The following is a 21,412-nucleotide window of genomic DNA, read 5'->3' as shown; positions in this document are numbered from 1 at the left end:
GTCTCTAATTTTTAAAATAAGATACAACAACAAGTCTATTTTGGGGGCCCTGGCAGGTTGACATTTCAGAAGAATAGGGAGTGGCTGTAAGCTGATGCCGGGCTGTGTTCTCTTCATTCGGGCGCTATGTCTTTGGCCACACGGGTGGAATTATTTGTTTTTCTGGCTCAGCAGTCAGAATTTAACCCAAACAACTGCAAACAAATTGTGTGAAGTTTGTGTCTGTAACACCCAGAGAGAAGAGGTAGAAACCAGGGGAAATTTCAGACTTTGATTTTCGGTGGTATGTAGCAGTGGTATAGACGCTAAGAGATGATTTTTAAGATTTTGAGGTTTCAGGAAGGAAAATGAGCTGAAGTTTCAGCAGTGTGTCTGCGTTTAGAGTTGGTTGTTATGTGTGGGCGAGTTGCTTGTTCTGCTCCCAGGAGGAGTCATATGTGTTCAAGGCTCATGATCTTATATTGCAGAGTAGCCGGTCATGAAGAAGTAAGTGCTTTCTTTGGGGGCGGGCGGGGGGGGGGGGGGGCGGGGAATGCCAGGATCAGGGAAAGTCCCTGGTCACATTGCCCTGGAGACAAAGCACCTGAGTGTGACCTCAGCCAAAGGGTATTTTCTGGGAAGTTTACATTCCTGGATTTACACATACTCTTTTATGAGTGAAGAGACTTTGGTTCAACTGTTGATTTGGAACAAGCCACATGGCTTTGGCCTCTGTTTTTATATGCTGCTGCAGATAAAGCCAAATAGAAATTAAGATGAGAAAACACGAAAGTTTTGGTTAGAGACAGGGGATGTGGCCCCTCACCCGAGTGCATTGATCACAGTGGTTTGGGAAGTTAGTTGTACTTGACTGAGCCAGGCCAGGCCCGTAGAAATTCCCAGCACCCCTGTGTCTCAGTAATCAGTGTTCACCGTTGTGATTGGTCGCTGCTTGCCAAGGTCCATATTTTTGCTAGACGGGTATAGGATAGTAAGGTTGTGTCAAAAATTATACCCCCCAAATAAATAAAAGTCATCAACCACCAGAAGAAAAAATGACTACTTACTTAGAAATGTTTTGATTAGGGAGTCCTTCTTGAGGGGATTGCCTACTCCAATTCTTTTCACTTTATTTACATTTTCTCAAATGTAAGGTAGAGTTTGATTCTTTGGGCCAGGAAACTTGTTTTTGCCCACTTTTAAATTGCTAGTAAGATCGTATAATTATAAACGGGGGCAAAGGAAGAAGAATTTATAAATGTTCATTAATAGGAATGTCACATTCCTAAATCTGAAGTAGATCTTTGGGCACGTCATAATGTGTATTAGAATAAAATCTTAGTAGAATTTATTCTTTGGTGAAAGAAACTCTTCTGCCCTTTGATGTAGGGAACATTTTTTTTTTCCGCCGAAGCAGTGGCATGACTAGATGAAAACCAGCCACAGAAAAATTTCCACATGAAATTGAGGTGATAGTTCTATTTTTATCTGTATTGTCAAGGTGAATTTTTACCCTTCACTTAACAATGTCAAAGCATGAATTTGCCTCAGACGTTCATTTTATCACTTCCTTCCTGTATTTGCTTGACCATGTGGTGGTCAGGTAACAAAAACCATGACAGCTTGTTCTGGTGAGCATAATTCTAAAGAAAACGTATAAAAACATTTTCTTTAAAAAAAGGAATTCCAGGGCTCCTGGAGGCTTGGGTGGTTGAGCGCCTGACTCCTGGTTTCAGCTCAGGTCATGGGCCCCACGTCGGGCTCCGTGCTGAGCATGGAGCCTGCTTGGGATTCTCTCTCTGTCCCTCTCTCCCCCTCTCCCTCACACTCTCAAAAATAAAATTTGGGGCGCCTGGGTGGCTCAGTCGGTTGGGCGTCCGACTTCAGCTCAGGTTACGATCGCGCGGTCTGTGAGTTCGAGCCCCACGTCGGGCTCTGGGCTGATGGCTCAGAGCCTGGAGCCTGCTTCCGATTCTGTGTCTCCCTCCCTCTCTCTCTCTGCCCCTCCCCCGTTCATGCTCTGTCTCTCTCTGTCTCAAAAATAAATAAACGTTAAAAAAAAAAATTTTTTTTTAAATAAATAAAAATTGAAAAAAAAAAAAAAAGGAATTCGTTGGGGTACTCTGGCTGGCTTAGTGGAGCATGCAACTCTTGATCTCAGTGTCATGAGTTCAAGCCCCACGTTGGGTGTAGAGATTACTTAAAAATAAAAATCTTAAAAAAAAAAAAAAAAAAAGGTGGCGGGGAGAGAGAATTCCTTGTTTGTGATTATGTTTTGGTTTAGGGAGAAATAAAATTAAAACAAAATGTGATTTACCAGAACACTTCAGTCTTGTCCCTTGCAGTGATGGATAGATGAGAGTGTGCAAGTATGTTTTTAAAGAAAGTCAGACCCTTCTTAAGGGCTTTATCTCATTCCCAGCAGGTCTTTCCTCTTTGTGCTGTGCAAACATAAACATCTCTGGTCTCTTTGATGGTGATCAAGATGGACTACCTGGCTGTAGCTATTAATCTGTTTCCTTGAAGCTTGCGAATGTTCTTTTCCACATGCAGTCAGTACATACTCGAGATCGGTGAGGAAAAGCCCATAGTGAAAATGGAAGTTGAGTAGACGTCGAACTGGATGTCGCCTTAGCTGCAAACCCCTACAGAGGACAGGGGAAAACCGAACAACCCTGTGATAAAGGACTAGCTCAGCACGGGGTCCGAAATGACACCAGCTCCACTTGAATACTTCCCTGTGTAACGTAAAAGCAAACAAAACACGTGAAGCCTGCAGCGAGTTGTGTAAACAGTAAGACAACGGGATTTGATTTTTCAGATGCGCTTTGTAACCCCCTTCTTCTCTTCAGAAATGCCAGACCTGAAAGCTGCCGACGAAGTGGATTTTCGGAGTAATGGGAGGACGGGCGTGGCCTCTGCAGAGGTGGCCGTGGGAGATGTGGCCACCACAGCAGAGATGAAACCAGGCCTAAAGACCCAGGCGGTAAGTGGCATTAAGTCTGTGTAAGCACAAAATGTGTTTAGCTTGGTCTGTTGTGTCTGATTTATAGCCTTTTGTTTGTTTGGGCAACGTTTGTATTTTTTTAAACAACGGTATTTCCCCCTTTTCTCTTGTTCCATCACGTATAAATGTGGGTGTGTTGCTGCAGTTCAGCTTTCGTAGACCGTGGGCGCCGCACCGCGTAGCTGTGGGGAGTGGGCCCTTCTCCGTGGGTCCCTTGGCGATGGTAACGAACAAGATTTTCCCTGAGCACAGGACTTTGGCTTCTCATCACGTTGAACATGTCACAAAATGAGAATTCCCACAGAACGGGCTCTCGTAACCCTTCTTAAACCTGATTCTTCTTTCTTGGTACAGAAAACTGAGAGCAAAAATGAGGTTTTAACTTCCAGTTCTCTAGTAGCTGTCTAAAATGTGTAGCAGGTCATTTTTAGCGACCAAAAAAATAAATCGGTTCAGTAGTTTTTTTCATAGCAGCTTCATTGAGTTATAATTCCCGTACCATAAAATCCACCCGCACAGGTACACGGCTTCGTCGTTTTCAGTATGTTTCAGAGCCGTGCAGCGGTGACCACGGTCCGCGGTAGCGGCCCAGCACCACTAGCCCGTCCCGCCCCACCCTCCGGGGGTCCCTCATCTCCCGCCTGTTGCTGTGCGTCTGCCCATTCTAGAACCTCACGTACGTGGAATAACATGGAACGCTGAGCTCTTTGACAGCTGGCTTCTCTGACTCAGCTTCCTGTTTCAAGGTTGAACCGTGTTGTAACATCGATTAGTATTTTGTTTCTTCTCATTGCCAACTCCCACTCCATCCTCTGGATGTTCCACATCTTGTGCTTGTCTCCACTTCTCGGCAGTCGTGGATGATACTGCCGGGAACATTTGTGTACGAGTTTGTGTGGATGTATGTTTTCATGTGCCCAGTAGTGGATTTGCTGCATCACTGGTAATTCGATGTTTAATATTCAGTGAGTGTTCAGAAATGTTTTTCTTCAGGGTCTTGAGCTTCTTTCTGTTTTTGTTTAAAGCTATTAACTTAAAACGAGGGAGCAAACTTGAGAGAAACTGCACTCTAAACCTTAGAGTCCCTACTGGTTAATTAATTTTTTTGTAATGTTTGTTTATTTTTTGAGAGAGAGAGAAAGAAAGAGCACGAGTGGTGGAGGGGCAGAGACAGAGGGAGACACAGAATCTGAAGCAGGCCCCGGGCTGTGAGGTGTCTGCACAGATCCCGACGTGGGGCTTGAACTCACTGACCGAGATCATGACCTGAGCCACGTTACTGGACTAAATCATATTTCCCCTGAGAAAATCCATCATCTTTCTCTAGATGTGACAGTCCCCGTCTCTGCTCTTCACAGAGGTCTAAGTGGTGTTTTTCCTTAGAGTTACCCCAGCAGGTAAACAGCACACTGTACCCTCCCAGACTATTTCAAGTGTATGAGCCGTGATAAACAAGCTTCATTTTATTGGAGTACAGGGGTAGGGAGGTGCGGACTGTTCTAGCCCACTCCCTTTTACAGATAATATTCGTGACTAATGCCTGGGCGGCTGCTTGTAGAGCAGGCATTATTCAGACCGATGCTGCTCTTGCCCCTAGGGAAAGAAGAGAGAACACACCCTGCATGGGTACACGTGTGTCTTTGTTTCCAGAAGCCCCTAAAACAGGGAAGGAACAAACTCACATCCTTGAATTCAAATGCCCGTCTCGGTCTTCCGTGTTAACACAGTAGTGACGACCGTCATGGAAGACAGCTTGCCGCTCGCCCACACTCTGCCCTCCCGTGTGGCTGGCTCTGTCCTCGTTGTATCTTGTCTGTTAGAAAAGAGGAAACAAAACGTTCCTTTTTTTTTTTTTTTTTAACTTCCTCCACCCGTCCTTCTCGCCTCCCGTCCTTCTCGCCTCCCGTCCTTCTCGCCTCCCGTCCTTCTCGCCTCCCGTCCTTCTCGCCTCCCGTCCTTCTCGCCTCCCGTCCTTCTCGCCTCCCGTCCTTCTCTCCTCTATCATTTCTCGTTTATCCTCTGGTTTTAAGAGTTGAGAGAGAGCATACTCCTCTGGTTGGTCAGCATGTCTCATATTCCAGATAAGAGACTAAGGACCTCAGAGAGGTCTCATGCCCAGCCCAAGGTCGGACCCAGCCAGAATAAGAGCAAGGAGTGTGATTTCCAACCCAGGACCTCGACAGCAGCGTGGCCTCCCAGCTGACTGTCCCAGGCTCTACGACCAGCAGCTTCTGAGGGGCATCCGTAGGTTAGAAGCATGTAATGTGTGTGTTGCTTGGGAACACCTCGGCCTCGTGTGCCGTCTGCCTCCACTGTGTACAGTTGGAGAAAGCGTATGTTAACGGATCTTCGGGTCTGGAAGGTTTTCAGGTCGAGTAAGTGTGTTCCGAGCAGTGTGGGAATGAGGTGACATCTGACCGCTTGGCTCTCTTCCCTGTTGCTCTGCAGCGCAGGCCCTGTTTGCTGTGACTTGGTAGGACAGAGTGTGAACACACACTTCAGTTTTGCCTGTGTCTCCTTTTCTCTTTTTTTCTGCCATTTAACTCTTCATATACTACGTTCACTGTGTAGGTTTTCAGTGAGTCAGGAGGGAAGTCCACAAGGGTTTTTGGTTTTTTTTTTAAAAAAGATCGTATTTTAAGGCTCTGGGGGTCAGGCAGTGTCACGGTAGTCAACTTTGCTGTTTTAGTGTTATGTAAACAAGAGTGTGACTGTGTTCCAATAAAACTTGATATATAGACATCCCATAATGTCCGGGTCATGAAATACTTCTTTCTGAGGAATTTTTTGTTGATCATTTAAAAATGTAAAGCCGACTCCTAAGATTTTTCGTGGGCTAAACAAAAACAGGCAGTGGGCCCCTGGCCTGAAGAGTATTTGTACACCAGTGGATGAATAGAAGGAGAAAGCAAGTCTACTTGTTTTATTTTCCACACTGTTTTTTTCTTTTTTTTTTTTTTTTGTGGTGGAAACTCTTGTTATCAGACTGCATGTTGGGAGGCAGGGAGTTCCAGTACTCGGTCTCTCCTGAAGTAGCTTTTTGACTTCGTGTCTCCAGAGCTTGGCTTCCTTACCTCTCTATCTTCTGGCCTTACCCTGTGGACGCTGTGTTTGTGGTCTGCAAAGGGTTACTTCTCACCCCGAAAGAGTGAACTTGAGATTGAACAGGGTGGGGTGGCATTAGTTTAATATTATTTAATCCCATCCCTTCTGACGCATGCCCAGTCTGCGTGTTGGCCTTGGGAATGGGCCAGTCGTTGCCTCACTGAATTACCGTTTCACTGAATCATCCTCTTCCAGTTGTAAAAGAATTTATGTATCCAAAGCTCGGCTACTGTCTTGAATGCTTAGAACGGTGGTGTATTTACTGCAGTTTTCTAGTAAATGTACATAAAGAATCCATTTTTAAGTTCTTCTAGGGATCTTCCTGTTTTGTAACTTTCTCTAAGCACATGACTGTCAGCACATAGGGGCCTCTGTCGGTGACACTACCGAATATTTAAAGAATTTTTCGTTCCTAAACTGGCTTGACCATCGTGCTGTGAACAAACCCTTACTTTCGAGGCCAGTAATGCTTAAAATCACCATTTATAAAAGAATTCATCGCTATCAAGTTGGACGCTTCTCTTCTCGGAGGAACCACAGGTATGTGCCAGATGCTGCTGGTTTCTCACTAAGATAGATGGTCCCAAGAGATACTTCTTTACTGGGTTGAAAATCGTTCACAGCTTAGGGACCAAGTCATTTGCTTACATGTACTGTTCCCACCAGTCACTTTATCGGCATTTTGTGGTTGTGATTTGTTATGAAATATTGTCAAAGCTTTAATACTAGTCACAATTCAGTACTCCAGGTTAACTCCTCTTATATACATTACTGGTTTCAAGGTTCTCAGGTGACCTTTTGTTGCCTTCTTTATTCCCCGCTCACTGAGTTAATAAATGTTAAGCACTTAGAACAGGGCCTGGCCCACAGAAAGTACAGCTTGGCATTATTATTATTAATTAGTTTCACCACTTCAGATTCCAGTATGCTCTTATTTAAGTAATCATTGGCATATGGTGGCTCCTAAAACAACGAAGACTCCATTTCTGTTTTGTGATTAGTGTTCTGAAACGCTTCAGAAAGAGCGTCAGACATCAGTTTGAGTTGGGAGATGTGGAGCTTGTTGTAGCTCTGAGACCCTCAGAATTTGAATGGACCTTAAAGATTATCCAAAGTCCAACATATTTGCTTTATAGGAGAAGATGGTTTCAGGACGGTTAAGTGACTTGCCTTATTTTACAACTAGTTAACTTTGTAAGTGTCACTAGAACCTTCTATGTTAATAATGTTTCTACTATTCTGTGGTTTCCAAAAGAGTCAAACTGAGGTTATATACTTTTCAGGAGTCCAGTTCACCTGGGTGGACTTTTGCCTTCTAAACAAGTACCCCCCCCCCCCCCCCAATGGTGCTCTCATTTGCCAAGCCTCTAAAACCATCACATTATACTACTGGGTCTTCAGTGATGGTTGGAGAAATTCCTTTGGCCATTTTAGGACCTAAGCTGAGTCACTTTAAAATAAATCTCCTGTTCTTGTTACAGTCTGTTAGCTACAGCTAAGTATCACTAACATAGTGTTTGTCCAAAGAGTTGGCTGTTGGTGCAGAAATTACTAAGATTTTCCAAGACCTGCCTTTTATTTCCTAAAGAATGATATGACTAGGTATAGAGATAACATTGAATACCTAAGTGCAGAATGGGAAGCCTTCTGGGACCATTCTCTTTGAGAATCTGCTCTGTGGTGGTCAGGATAGAATTCTGACTACTGCTCCCTGGCCCTGTGCCACAGACCGGCACATCTTGTAGGAATCTCTGCCCTTCAGTATGCGGCCAGGTTCATTAGGAAGGAACTTCTTTCCCTGGGGTGTCTGTTCATTGAGGTATCTCTGTAATAATTCATTTTCCAAATGCTCATTGCATAAGCTTATTAGCCATTTGGAACAGTTAATTCATCAGGCCAATATATCTTGTCAGCATGCCCATGGTCCTAGTAGCCAAACACTCCAGAACAAATATGGTCAAGTGCTACTATAAAAACCCATATGTTGAGTATTAGGTTACTGGGAAAGTCTACTCTTCATTTAACACACGGGCCCCAATCAAGAAAGCAGTTTATATCAGAACCATCCTCCCATTTTTAATAACAGCACAGTGAAATATCACATTAACTGCATTTCCATTCTTAATTATTTTTACGACAATATTGATATTTGTTCAGGATTGTGGTTAAGGGCAATGTTGGATGGTTTCTGGTTAGAATCTTCTTGAATTCTCTATTTCTGCTATTTTTAATGGAACACAATGTTTTCTTTCTCTTGTCTCAAGGGGGCGAGCTTGCATTTCCATCTCTAGTCCAGGAGTCTGGTTAAAAGCTTTTGCTTCATGTGGCTGGCTGGTCACAGCCTTCGTGCTCAGCTGCCGTAGGAAAATATGGCAGCTCTCAGGCCGTTTGCTAACTAACTGGACAAGCCATAACACTGACGCTCAAGACGGCGTACACACCCTACCCTCTTATTTAAGTTTTCAATTTCAAGAAAGGTCCTTTTAATGGTGTCTCTGCTATCATATTTACATATATAGTTTTGTGGTATATCACCTAGGGAAAGGCAAACTGGCCTCTTTACGAGACGCCAATAAGTCTTCTGTGCATGTATTTGGCATTTAAGAGAGCCAGGCCCCCCTAATTATCCCTTTTGGGTCTGGCGCTAGAGCTGGCCCCAACCACAGGAAAACTTGCTCCTCAGCTTTTTCATACAAATTTTTTGGAGATCTTCTTTCTCCGTGTCTCCTCTGAAATGGAGCGTTTCCAGGAAATTCTGCAAATACTCTTCTGGAGTAGATAGTTGCCAAAAAGAAGTGCCTCGAAGAACCACAGGTTCAGGTTGTAAAGTCAGAAGTTGAAAAAATATAACCTCAGTATAAAAATATCTGTAGGTGATATGTGTAAGGGTGTAACGTAATGATCCCACTGTAGGTTTTGAAGGGACCTTGAGCAAGTTCTTTAATTTATCTGGCCTATTTTCTCCCTTGTTGTAATCGTTAGGAACTCTCTGAAGTTTCTTCCAGCTCTTAATTCTTGACCAGTTGGTCAGATGTTGGGATGTAAATCTAATGTGTTGGACCAAAAGGACAATCACAGGGACTTTTTTTTTTTGTTAATTGAAATATAGTTGACATGCAATGTTACTTTAGTTTCAGGTGTACAACACAGTGAGCAGACAACTCTGTGTGTTGGACCGTATGAGGGACTTTTTTGAAATCACATTTTATTTGATAGCCAGATTCTTAACTATTCACTTTCTCCTTAAATGGTTTTCAAGATGTTTTGCTCTGGAGCCTTATATTAATAATCTAATTTTTTCCCCTCACAGAACTGCTTAAACATAGATCATACATATATTTTGAAGGAGGTATGTGTGCCTTTTAATCTTCTGTTGAGACAAAAGAACCAAATCTGATTCCTATCACTCTGTTGGCCGGTTTCTTACACTCCTCATCCCACTCTTGTTCATTCTTATCTCATTATTTTGACAGTCAAGGATAGTAGCCAAGCATAATGGAAAGTTTATGGAGCCAGATAAACCAAAGTTTTAATCCCAGTTCTGCAACTTGATCTGCCGCTTTGATCTGCTTGTTTAGAGGCTCAGATCCCTCATCTATAAATTTGGGATGATGATGCCCACTTTAAGAATTATTTGTACTAACTAGGGTTAGTTTAGTGTGTAGCATGTGATAGGCATTTTATATGTAGTAGATGTAATTCTAATCCCATTTTATACTAAGAATTATCAGACCCACTCTTAACACTGTGGATGAATGACTTTAGATAGGTGTTGGTTAAAATGGTCTTGGAAGAAATGACTAATTCTGTCAGGCCATGATGGTAAATTATCATGCCACCTGGTGTTCATGTGATGCGGGGGCGGGGAGGGAGCCCTAATTTATTCAGTACTTGATTCAGCACACGTTCACTGAACTCTGTGGTAGGCCTTAGAGACGCTAACATGAAAACAGGTCAGCCTGCACCCAGAGACCCCTCTTCCAGGGGAAGAGACACTACTCTGCATCTCATTTACTGGTTTGCTAAGTGTTAGAGTTAAACATAGAATTGCTTGTGGATAGATATCTTTCAGTGAGCTAGATGATAGATTCTGTCCAGGCTGCTGTGTGCACCCTGGGGGAAGGGAAGTTTCTAAAGAATTGTGTGCTGTTTTTACAGGGTTTACCTCAAGTGGCTTTCCAGGTTTCATTTTTAAAAGCTGATTGTGAGGGGCACCTGGGTGGTGGCTCAGTTGGTTGGGTGGCTGACTTCAGCTTAGATCATGATCTCATGGTCTGTGGGTTCAGGCCCCACATTGGGCTCTGTGCTGACAGCTCAGAGCCTGGAGCCTGCTTCGGATTCTGTGTCTCCCTCTCTCTCTGCCCCTCCCCTGCTTGCTCTCTGTCTCTCTTAAAAATAATAAACATTAAAAAAAATTTTTTTTAAGCTCATTGTGAGAGTGAAGATACATACATACTGTCAGAAACACAAACTTGGCTGTACCTATTATTTCTTTAAAAAATTTTTTTAATGTCTGTTTATGTTCAAGAGAGACAGAGTGCAGGCAGGGGAGGGGCAGAGAGAGAGGGAGACACAGGCTCTGAGCCGTTAGCACAAAGCCCAACACGGAGCTCAAACCCACGGACTATAAGATCATGACCTGAGCCAAAATCAGATGCTTAACCGACTGAGCCACCTAGGTGCCCCTGTACCCATGATTTGTACCAGTAGACTTGGAAGGGCCACCATGAGGTTGCCTTAGAAAAATACTGTATTGCTTTTGATCCTAAGTTCTGTGTTCGGTTTACTGACATAAACATGGCTTTATGGCTGCTTGTTTTTGCCTCTCAAAAAAGGAAACTTTCTTAGTGGAAAAACTAACGAATGTCATTTGATTTGTGAAGAAAGGCCTAACGTCCTCAGGGATCTACATGACTGGGAAAGACACAGATTTCTCATATTAGGTTTTGATTATGTATTTTAAGAAGGTGCCTGGTGAGGTCTTACCCTGGCTGGCCACCATAAGAGTAAAGGGACACACTGTATTTGGACTTGTTTACTTTATCCAAGAAAGGTTTCAGAAGTACTGATTTCTATTTCTGACGGCTCAATTTGGGGATATAGCCTATGGCTTTGATTTCATTCATTTAGCAAACATTAAATGAACGCCTTCCCCTTTCAAGGTATTGAATCAAGTATCTAGGGAATTTTTTGGAAGTTAAATACTGTCTCTGCTTCTGATTTCTTTAAATAGAGCAGGCTTGCACAGACGTAATCACGATATGTGAATACAGTATGTGAGATCTGCCATAGGAACCATTAATGTGCTTTGGGTGTTCACAGAGAAGTGACTTCTTGAGAAGTGCTTGTGTGACATATAGTGGGGTTTCCTTGGTAATAACCATGATGTAACACATGTGGTGTAAATATTCATTGGAAAGAATAGGGATAGATTGAGGGAGCCTTTGATGTGCTTTCCAGCCTTAAACAGCCAGTTCTGTTTGCTTTCGCTATGTACTTGGCCCTTAGAGCATAGAATTGCCCAAGAATTGCCAGAAACGCCCCAATTTGCAAGGTAACTGTGACCTGGCAGTACTCCAGGTTAAAAAAAGTCCCATTAGGAAACTGAGAAAAGTAACATTTACCAAGTATGAAGAACAGAAGTGTTTGGTAGTATGTGAACCATATGGGAATTTAAAAGAGTGGTACCTTTGTGTAAATATTTCCATTCAACCAGTGTCAATCTGTATTTTTTCCCTCCTTGCCTCTTTCATTTTATGCAGTGACCCAGGCATTTTGCTTCCCATCTGAGAGCCACCCCCCCCCCCCAAAGCCCTGTCACTGCTTGTGGATCTAGAGGGTCATTGTGACATGGTCTTAAGTGTTCCCCCAGTGTCATGTAGGTAGTCTTCCGAGAAAGCGTTGACCATGCCTTCCATGGCGCTCAGATGAGCATATTCAGAATACCTGAATTGAAGCCTCACTCAGAAGTCAGAGTGAGTGAGAATATTTATTATGTGGATCATTACCTGTAGCCGGCATTCTATCCTGACTGGGTCATCAGGGTCATCAAGAGTGACCTATATTTAAGAGTTTTGAAAGCCTGCTCCCTCTGGGGTTGGAGTTTGGGGTTGAACTGAGGCAGAGGCATAAAACCAATTTTTTTGTGTGTATGGTTCTTGGATTTCTGTTGAAGATAGTTGCAGAAGATGGTTTCTGAAAGTATTTGAACAAACAGGAGGAATCATTGGAATAAATGTATAGCTTCCCAATGTGGATGCCATGGAAAGTATTTGGACGTATGAATTGGACTTGGAGCTTTCATTTACTTGAGATGTGTACCCATAACATTCGTGTGTGTTTCTTTTACCGCATCGAATATGAGCTACCTTGTGAGCTGCATAGCATCTGGGAAACTTTTGCTTAACCCCTTCCTGGAGACAGTAAAAAAAAAAAAAAAAAAAAAAAAAAGGAAGGGGAGATAATTAGTAAAAAAAAAAAAAATTGTGAATTATTCTATTATTTGGAATATTTTTGAAGACAGATAAATCACTAGGAAAATGTACTTGGGTTGGGATGTTGTCCCCCCCCCCCCACACACACACACCTTGGTTTGTTTGTAGAAATACAGAGCCAGGAAATCGTAAGATTTATAATGGAGCCAGTTAAAGGTCTCTTCTCTTTGCAGTCCAGATTCTCTAACTACAGGAATCCAGAATCTTCCAGAAATAATTGTTCTCATTATAGAATACTTAGTGTAGGGAGGAATTATCATCTCTGTCATGCAGTCTGTACCCTTTAATTTGCAATGAGGGAACTTGAGCCTAGAGCACTCCCGGGCCTGCCGTTGTCTGCTGGTTAGGGCCAGGGCTTGGCCCGAGGATCCAGAACCCTGGAGTCGGTCTTGTGATGGCCCAGCCTCTCCTCCTTGCCCACCTCTGCCTCAGATATCGTCAGCTTGTGTCACTGCAGTCAGTTCCTCCGTGTCACACCAAAAGCCCAGGCCCCATGCGCACCTCTCCTGTGTTCCTGCTGACTCCCAGGCCCATGCTCACTCTGCTGTGGAAACCCCGTGCACAGCGACGCCTTTACTGATCAGTGACCCTCTTCTGTCTCACTGGGTCTCGTTTGCCCCGCCCTTACACCAGGAGAAATTACCGCAGGGCACACGTGATTCGTGTGCTGTGACTGACAGGCTGTGTGCACCTGCTGCACTGAGGGGCCCCGTAGCATCCCCTCAGCAGACTGCCATCTCCTGTCGATTGTTGGGTGTGTGTGGCTGGGCCTCGTGCGGGTCATGAGGTAGGGTGAGCGAGACAGGTCTGAACATCCTGCCTCCTTGCTGCCTTCTTTCCAGAGCGTGGTATCCTTGCTGCCTTCTCCTTTCTAGAGTGTGGCCTCTTTATACGTTCTATATGCCTGTCCTGGGTTAGCTTCCCTGAAAACCATCCCCTACCGAGGGGGGGAGGCCTTCAGTTCCAAATGAGCCCGCATGAGTCATTTAGGAGTTGAGTTTGTTTAATGACGTTTTCTGGCAATCCCACAGGAGATGGGTGACTTGGAAAAGGAGGAAGTTTATGCCTGCCACACCCTTTGCTAGGGATACATCCCGGTCCCTGGAGAAAGGATCCCCTTTCCAGTGCCCTTCAGCTCTCTTGTTTCTATGGAAATCATAACTTCTGGAACATGTGCTTGTGCTCTGTTTTGTTTCTGACATCATCAGTTTTTTTCTTTGCCATTCTTCCCCATTATTTTGCCACCAGAAATCCTATCGTACTCCTCATTTTCCCCATTGAATCATCTACAAGCTAAGTTTTTTTTATGCCGGGGGCCTGGGGACAGAGTGGGTTGGCATCAGGCCTCTCCCTGCTGTGCCGGGCTAGTGGCAGAGACGGCAGACGAAGAGCCAGTGGCCCCACCTCAGCTTTACATCCTCATGAGGTTGGAGCAGGGCCTAGACCAGTCTGGAGGCGAGAGCGACAGGGAGCGCTGAGGCCCACGTGCTGTGTGATCTCTGCTTCGTGGGCAGCAGGGCCTTCATTCTACGAGGCTCGGGAGATTTTCCTCTCATTCCAGGCCTGTGAGGCCAGGGACGATGGGAAGCCACAGACTGGCTTGTCAGCAGGGAAGCACGGAGAGTGCATGTGCGAGCACACGCGCGTGCACACGCGCATGCACACACACAAGCACACCAGTTCCTTGCTGTAAACATTTGTAACAAAGATTCCATCATGAATTATGCCATTAGAATGTAGTCCTTTCCTACAAGAGTTACTGTTCTGCATTTCCAAAACTAAATTGAGGCTGTAATTTGCAGACTTCTGTTTGTGTGCTGAACCTTGTCGTGGAAACGGGGGGGGGGGCGTGATGGGCAAAATGAGTAAGATCCACCCCCATCCCACAAGAAGCTCGTTGGGAGAGATGAAGGAGTGAAGCGGGAGCAGACACCTGGGTCCTGGGAACTCCAAGAAGGGGTAGTCTGTTGTGTAGGTCTGTCCACACCAGAGAAGAGTGATCTATTGTGTAGGCCTGTCTACACCAGAGGCCCCTCTGCTGTTCACTTTTGGTGGCGTTAAGTGGCCCCCTGCTGTCATGTTTCACCCCCGGGGATTTTCCCCTGTTGACAGCGTTGCTGGCCTTTAAGTAGGGAGCCAGCCTTTTCACCCCAGTTCCAGAAAGTGATGCATGTGTCTCAATTGTTGGCCACAGAACAGTTCCTGTCCCTGTCTCCACCACACACACAGCACAATAGACTGTGTTCCTTCTTAGGAGTCATTAGGTTCCCTAATGGGATGATCTCAAGGAGGAAAATAGAGCTCTGGCCCTCCTCCCTCATTAGTGCTGAGACCTGGTGCTGTGTCTGCTTCACATCAAACTCAGTGGGTTGTTTTCCTCCGTGTCTGAGACTGTTCTTTCCTCCTTGAGTCAGGAAAAGGGCTTAAATCCTGGCTTCCCCATTAAAAGGAGTAGTTGCCAGCTGTGAGAAGAGGTATTTCCAGACTGGCATAGAATGTAACGTGGACAGTGCTCTGAGGTTTGCTTTTGAAGTCAAAGGGTGTGACCTGTAGGCCTTGGGAAGAGCTGTCGCTCGCATAGGCCGCCCCCACCCCCCACCTCACAGGCTTCTGCGAAGCCAGTGAAGGTTCTTTTCAGAATGCTGGACAGTGGTGAGTACAGGTGATTGACCTCTGCCGCTTAGTGTCGTGATTACGGTGTCTCCCTACCCGTTCACTCTGGCTTTAGCCTCCTACTTGGAGCTGCTGCCGTATTAGCTGTCCCTGGAGGAGGAGGGGGTTGGCAAGCCCGTTGGTGCTTGGTAATGCCAGGCTTTCTTTACCCTTCTCTTGTATTCCTGATGAAGACCTCTGCTGCCAGATGTCTGCTTCTTGGCCTGGTTCTCCGGCTTCACAAAACAAACACAAACAACAAAATAACGCAAGCCCTTTTAAGAATATGATCTCTGAATCAGTCTTGTTAGTTTTCAGAAGGCCTCGACACTCCTTCTGTGGGTCAGCTAATGCTGCCATTGGTTAGTGGATAAACATGAAGGTGCCTCGAAATTGGCTGATGTGACACTGAGATACCGCCTCACAGAGTGAGGTCAGAGTAGCTAAAATGAACAAATCAGGAAACTACAGATGCTGGCGAGGACATGGAGAAACGGGAACCCTCCTGCACTGTTGGTGGAAATGCAAACTGGTGCAGCTGCTCTGGAGAACAGTGTGGAGTTTCCTCAAAAAAATTAAGAATAGACCTACCCTATGACCCAGCAATAGCACTGCTAGGAATTTACCCAAGGGATACAGGCGTGCTGATGCATAGGGGCACTTGTACCCCGACGTTTACAGCAGCACTTTCAACAATAGCCAAATTATGGAAAGAGCCTAAATGTCCATCAACTGATGAATGGATAAAGAAGATGTGGTTTTATATACACAATGGAATAGTACTTGGCAATGAGAAAGAATGAAATCCTGCCATTTGCAGCAACATGGATGGAACTGGAGGGTATTATGCTGGGTGAAATAAGTCCGTCAGAGAAAGACAGATACCTTATGTTTTCACTCATGTGGATCTTGAGAAACTTAACAGAAGACCATGGGGGAAGGGAAGGGGAAAAAATAGTTGCAAACAGAGAGGGAGAGACTCTTAAATATAGAGAACAAACCCGAGGGTAGATGTGGAGGGTGCAGCAGAGAGGGGAAATGGGTGATGGGCATTGAGGAGGACACTTGTTGGGATGAGCACTGGGTGTTGTATGTAAGCGATGAATCACAGGACTCTACTCCCAAAAACCAAGAGCATACCTGACACACTGTATGTTAGCCAATTTGACAATAAATTATATTAAAAAATAAAAAAAAATTTAAATAATAAAATAAAATAAATTAGCTGATGTGAGAAGTTGCTGGGATCCTTCTTCCTCAAGGCTAGTCAGTGGGAACTTGCGGCAGGAAGGAGGGGGTCGGGGGTAGCAGAAAGGAAAGGGAAGGTGAAGGAGAGCCTCACGTGGGGATTGGGGAAACATCAGTCTCCTGACAGCAAATACAACTGGCCGAGCTCTACAGGCTGGAAACGGGGCCACAGCTGTCTGATGCTTGTAGCAGTTGTTCCTGTAACTTCTTGTAATTGATCAGCCCAGCATAGAGTGGGGGAGGTGGGGATATAAAATGAGATTTTAATAAGAGAAGAGGAAAAAAAAGGCTTAGCTTAGCTGACTCTTCTTCCTCTGAAAAGGATTTTGTCACATAACCAACTAATTTAGTCTAATGAAGGGAGATAATTGTACGAATCTATGAGTAAGTAAAAAGTGGGAATTGTCCAAGATTTTTAAAAGCAAGGCTCTTTTAGACGTGCACAGTTACAGGAAATTTCAGCAGCTGCTCTAAGTATGGGCGCTTCGGGCCATCTTGAATGTAAGAGACAGGACTTTAAATATCAGCATCTGTTTCCACAAAACAAATGTTCCTTTAGGGAGTTCTTTCTAATAAACAAATAGTAATTAAAACATGTCAAATGGTCACACTGCATGCCATCCATCTATTTTACATTTTAACAAGGTGACCTTTCCAAAGGAATATCTACCCCCCCCACCACAAAAACAAAACAAAACAAAACAAAAAACAACAACCCTGTATATTCTGATGAGCAAAGAGAGTAGCTGAACTGAGAGACAGGTCAGCTTTGGCAGAGTGAGAAAATTGTGTGAAGTCTTCTACCACGTTTTTAACTTCCATTCCCTAAAATTGTGGCTCGTGGTTCCTCACATCACTTGCCCCAGCACAGAAGACCACCTCATAATTAGGTTAGAACATTTCCTCTCCGTGAAACCTTTGACAAGTGCATCTTTTTGGAATGGGACAGTTTTCAGTAGCTGGAGGGAAAGCCTTAAGTGTGGTAGCTCTGATTTGGAAATCTCTGCTCTACTAGATCTCTAAACCATCTGTGCATCCGGCTGGCTTCTGAAACCCCGGGCACAGTTTGTCTTCCCGGTGACATCTCAGGATTACGATGGCATCTTTGACTGTTAGGTGATAAAGATGTACATCAGCGGGCACTAGTCATGCTACTCATACACGAACTGGTGTTAAGGAGTTACTTATGTCGGTTTACCTGTTGGTCATTTGCCCCTGGTCTCTCAAAAGTGGAAGGAGACCTATTCAGCCATATGGTCACCGAGGAAGTGCCTTCCCACTAAACCTCTTTGCACATAGATCATAAAGAACTTTATTCACCCTTCAGAAAACCATCTTCGCCTTTCATTCCTGCTGTAGTTACTCTTAATTCATCAGCTGCATTCAAAATATTATTGTTTGGCTTTCATACGGTCTCTTTAACTAGAAAGCTTTCATCCTAGATTCACACCCCACCCCCACCCCAGGCCCCATTTTTTTCCTGTCAAATTTAACCTGTGGCATCAGACTCTGATTTAGAGGGTTCACGTCCTCCTCCTTGCTCACCTGGATTCACTGGTTTCCTTACCACTAACTTCTTTCTACCTTATAAACCCAACAGTTCTTGAACTTTTGGGTCTCAAGGCTCTGTTACACTTTTAAAAATGATTAGGAACTCCAAATACCTTTTGTTTACATGGGTTTTACCTACAAGTATTTGCCCCCATTAGAAATTAAAACTGAGACATTTAAAAAGTATTAATTCATTTATAATAGTAACAAATCAGTACTTGTTCATTTGAAGAGCATATTTATGGAAAACAGCTTTTCAAAACAAAAACCAAATTAGAAGAGTGTCATTTTAATCTAATTGGTTTTAATCTAACTTCAGTAGACAACAGTTTGATTCTCATATCTCTTATGGATTTAATATGTTAGAATACAGTATTTTGGTTGAATTATATAAAGAAAATCCAGTCTTTTAAAAGGGAGGAATATTATAATTGCTTTCTCAGATGATTTGGTATTAATTTACTTAATACCAAATCAGAATTGACAGACAATATGTTAAGAATTATTGGCAGTATGGAATCTGAGGTCCTGTCGTTGAGCTTTTTGTACTCAGGTACATTAAAATCCACTGGATCTTTCAGCCATGCAGGATTTTCTAACCTCCTGTATCAATCATTTGGAAAATACTGATTCATTGAGAAATAGCACCTCTTCCAAACGTTGAATGTTTTTTCATTTTCAGTCTCCAGAAAATCACATTTGTTAATATTACCACCAGTTTCATCAGAAATGGCTTTAAGTGCTGGTAAACTTGGCGAGTTCACAGTGGCAGATAGAAGTTTTCCAAAATTCTCATTTCCACTTGAAAGTCTGAATTTTATCATCAGCAGTAAACACTGCCAGCTGTTTCTCTGGAGAGACAGGTTCACTTAGTTCACTTCCAAGAAAATACCCAAGTTCTGAATAAGCATCATTCATTCATTTGCCAGTCTTTCTTTCAAGTAAAAATGTTGTTCCATGAAAAAAGTGGCTAGCTTAGCTCACTCCTCAAAACAGTTGCACAAGTGAATTTCCTCAAGATAACCACGCTACCTTGTATGCAGAGCATTTCTGTGTGCTTCCCATTTGTCACACAGAATATTAAAGAGATAAGCACCTCAGGATTGAAATCGAATGAAATTAATGTTTCCAGCTTCATCAAGGACATTCTACGTGGAAGTATTTTCTTTCCTCAAACTGAGTGTGTAACGGTGAGGAACGTAATGACCACGGGTTCACTGTGGTGACACCGTCTTGATTCATGCTAGGGCCATCAGCACAGATAATGAACATAGCAAAAGGGGCAAATAACATATTAGCACCACTGTGAAAATAGTTTTGAACCCACAGATGCCCTGAAAATGTCTCCGGGACCCTCAAGGTTTTTGTAGACCCCACCTTGAGGACCACTGCTCTAGCTTGGGTTCCAGATTCTTGCTGAAAGTAAATCAAGTTAGCTCTTCGGTTCTTAAACTTCATGGCCATGGAGCATACATGGCCCTCCGGGTCTGGTTCCTCAGGTCGCGTGTAGGGTCCCGTCAGCTCTGCTGTTCCGACGTAGAATCCAGCGGCCAGCCTCACCAGACTCCTCTTTTCCGTGTCGGTCTGCTGCTGTGCTTGCTCACTGGTATCCTCTGCCGGCAGTGCACCTTTGGCATCCACCCAGGTGCTCTTTCTTTCTGGGAGACCCTTCTCAGACGTGCTGTGGGGTTGGGTAGCGCACTGAACACGGGACGCTGCAACTGTGAGACGGACCGTGAGCCCCGCACGCCGCCACAGGGCACACTCCGCTGCCCCTTACCCCTGCCCCTGCTTGGTGACCTGCCACGTCATCCCACACACGACAGGCACGACACAGTGTTGTGTGCGTGGCAAACGTCTTGAAGGAAAAGAAACACAGGAAGAACTTTCAGCAAGACTGATTTCTGCTTATTGGTGATGGTGTGTAATACTTCAGTGAACTTCACAGAAGAGTAGGTTTACTCAGTCCGTCTCTCCTTCGGGGCACCAGCAGTCTTAAGTAATCCCCTTTCTTTTAAAATGCTGTTTCCTATTTCCATAGCAAATGTATTGGAAGCTTTTAAGTTTTGTTGGTCGAGGTTGAGACACACTTAATCAGGATGGCAGGAGTTGCAACTAAAAATCAGGTGGAGGGAGTGCCGGTGGGCTCCGTCGGTTGAGCATCTGACTCTTGATTTCACCTCTGGTCATGATCTCAAGAGTGGTGTGATCGAGCCCCGTGTCAGGCTCCGTGCTGGGCATGGAGCCTGCTTAGGATCCTCCTCTCTCTCTCTCTCTCTCTCTCTCTCTCTCTCTCTCTCTCTCTCTCTCTCTCTCCCTCCCTCCCTCCCCCCCCTCCCCCCTCTGCCCCTGTCCCCTGCTCACACACTCCTCTCTTTCAAATTAAAAAGGGGCGCCTGGATGGCTCAGTCCGTTAAGCTAAGCATCTAACTTTGGCTCAGGTCATGATCTCACGGTCCGTGAGTTCGAGCCCCGCATCGGGCTCTGTGCTGACAGCTCAGAGCCTGGAGCCCATTTCAGATTCTGTGTCTCCCTCTCTCTCTGACCCTCCCCTGTTCATGCTCTGTCTCTCTCTGTCTCAAAAATAAATAAACGTTAAAAAAAAATAATAAATAAAAAGCAGGTGGAGAAAAGGAAGCTCCTCATTGATAACTCATTAATATGAGTATCTAGGGTTGAACCAAGAAAAGTGGTCCATCTTTCTATCTATGTAGAATTTGGATAATTGCCTTTGTAGTAAAACACAACAGATCGAAACTTCTTCAGGTTCTTCAGTATGAGAACTAGAGGAGAGCCATTACAATTCAGACCTTGAAAAACTCCACTTGGATGAAAGAAAGATAAGAACAGTAAACCATGTTAAGTAATGCTGTGCTCTTTGGAAGACCACCAGTGCTTGTCCTTACAGCATCCCCACAGGGCAGGCAGAAGAGACGCATTGTGATAGTTACACATGGCGAGTTGGAGGGACAGAGCAAAGGCCTCCTGTGTGTCCTGCACAGTGCTGGGAGCCCACAGAGCAGCCCTGATCATGCTTAAACCATCCCCATGGGTAGCTTGATTTGTCAGGTGTATTGTCCTTGGCGTAGCCACCGGCTAGCTAGTGCCGTGCAGTCTTCTGAGCCAGACACACACATTGAGCACATACACATGCACATCGTTGAAGAGAGTACTAAATGCTGCCGTGAACCTTAGTCTTTAATAATTCACCATTTTGTGCAGTGTGTGTGTGTGTGTGTGTGTGTGTGTGTGTATGTGTGTGTGTATATATATATATTATATATAGTTATATATAAACAATTTTTTTTAATGTTTATTTTTGAGAGAGGGGGAGGGAGAGTGTACGTGGAGGAGGGGCAGAGAGAGCGAGAGAGAG

General features: G+C 44.4%; 1 protein-coding gene and 1 long non-coding RNA gene across 11 annotated transcripts in view; one reads left to right on the top strand and one right to left on the bottom strand.

The window, feature by feature from the left end:
* AKAP13 (A-kinase anchoring protein 13) overlaps nucleotides 1-21,412 on the top strand; it is a 337,030-nt gene that overhangs the window by 181,190 nt on the left and 134,428 nt on the right. For all 10 annotated transcript variants that reach the window (XM_078448989.2, XM_078448991.2, XM_078448988.2 and 7 more), the window contains exon 8: nucleotides 2,832-2,965. In XM_078448989.2, coding sequence (XP_078305115.1) covers nucleotides 2,832-2,965 — 134 coding nt within the window. The remainder of the gene's footprint in view (nucleotides 1-2,831; nucleotides 2,966-21,412) is intronic.
* LOC132668724 (uncharacterized) lies at nucleotides 4,453-5,275 on the bottom strand. Its single transcript, XR_013556433.1, has 3 exons — nucleotides 5,162-5,275; nucleotides 4,669-4,799; nucleotides 4,453-4,579 (listed from the first exon to the last, which is right to left on the bottom strand). It is a non-coding gene; the product is annotated as an uncharacterized LOC132668724 (long non-coding RNA).

Source organism: Panthera onca, chromosome B3 (assembly GCF_046562875.1).
Source record: "Panthera onca isolate mPanOnc1 chromosome B3, mPanOnc1 haplotype 2, whole genome shotgun sequence".
Classification (NCBI taxonomy): Eukaryota; Metazoa; Chordata; class Mammalia; order Carnivora; family Felidae; genus Panthera; species Panthera onca.
The sequence above is the reverse complement of the archived record's forward strand: the minus strand, read 5'-3'. Positions and strand labels throughout refer to the sequence as shown.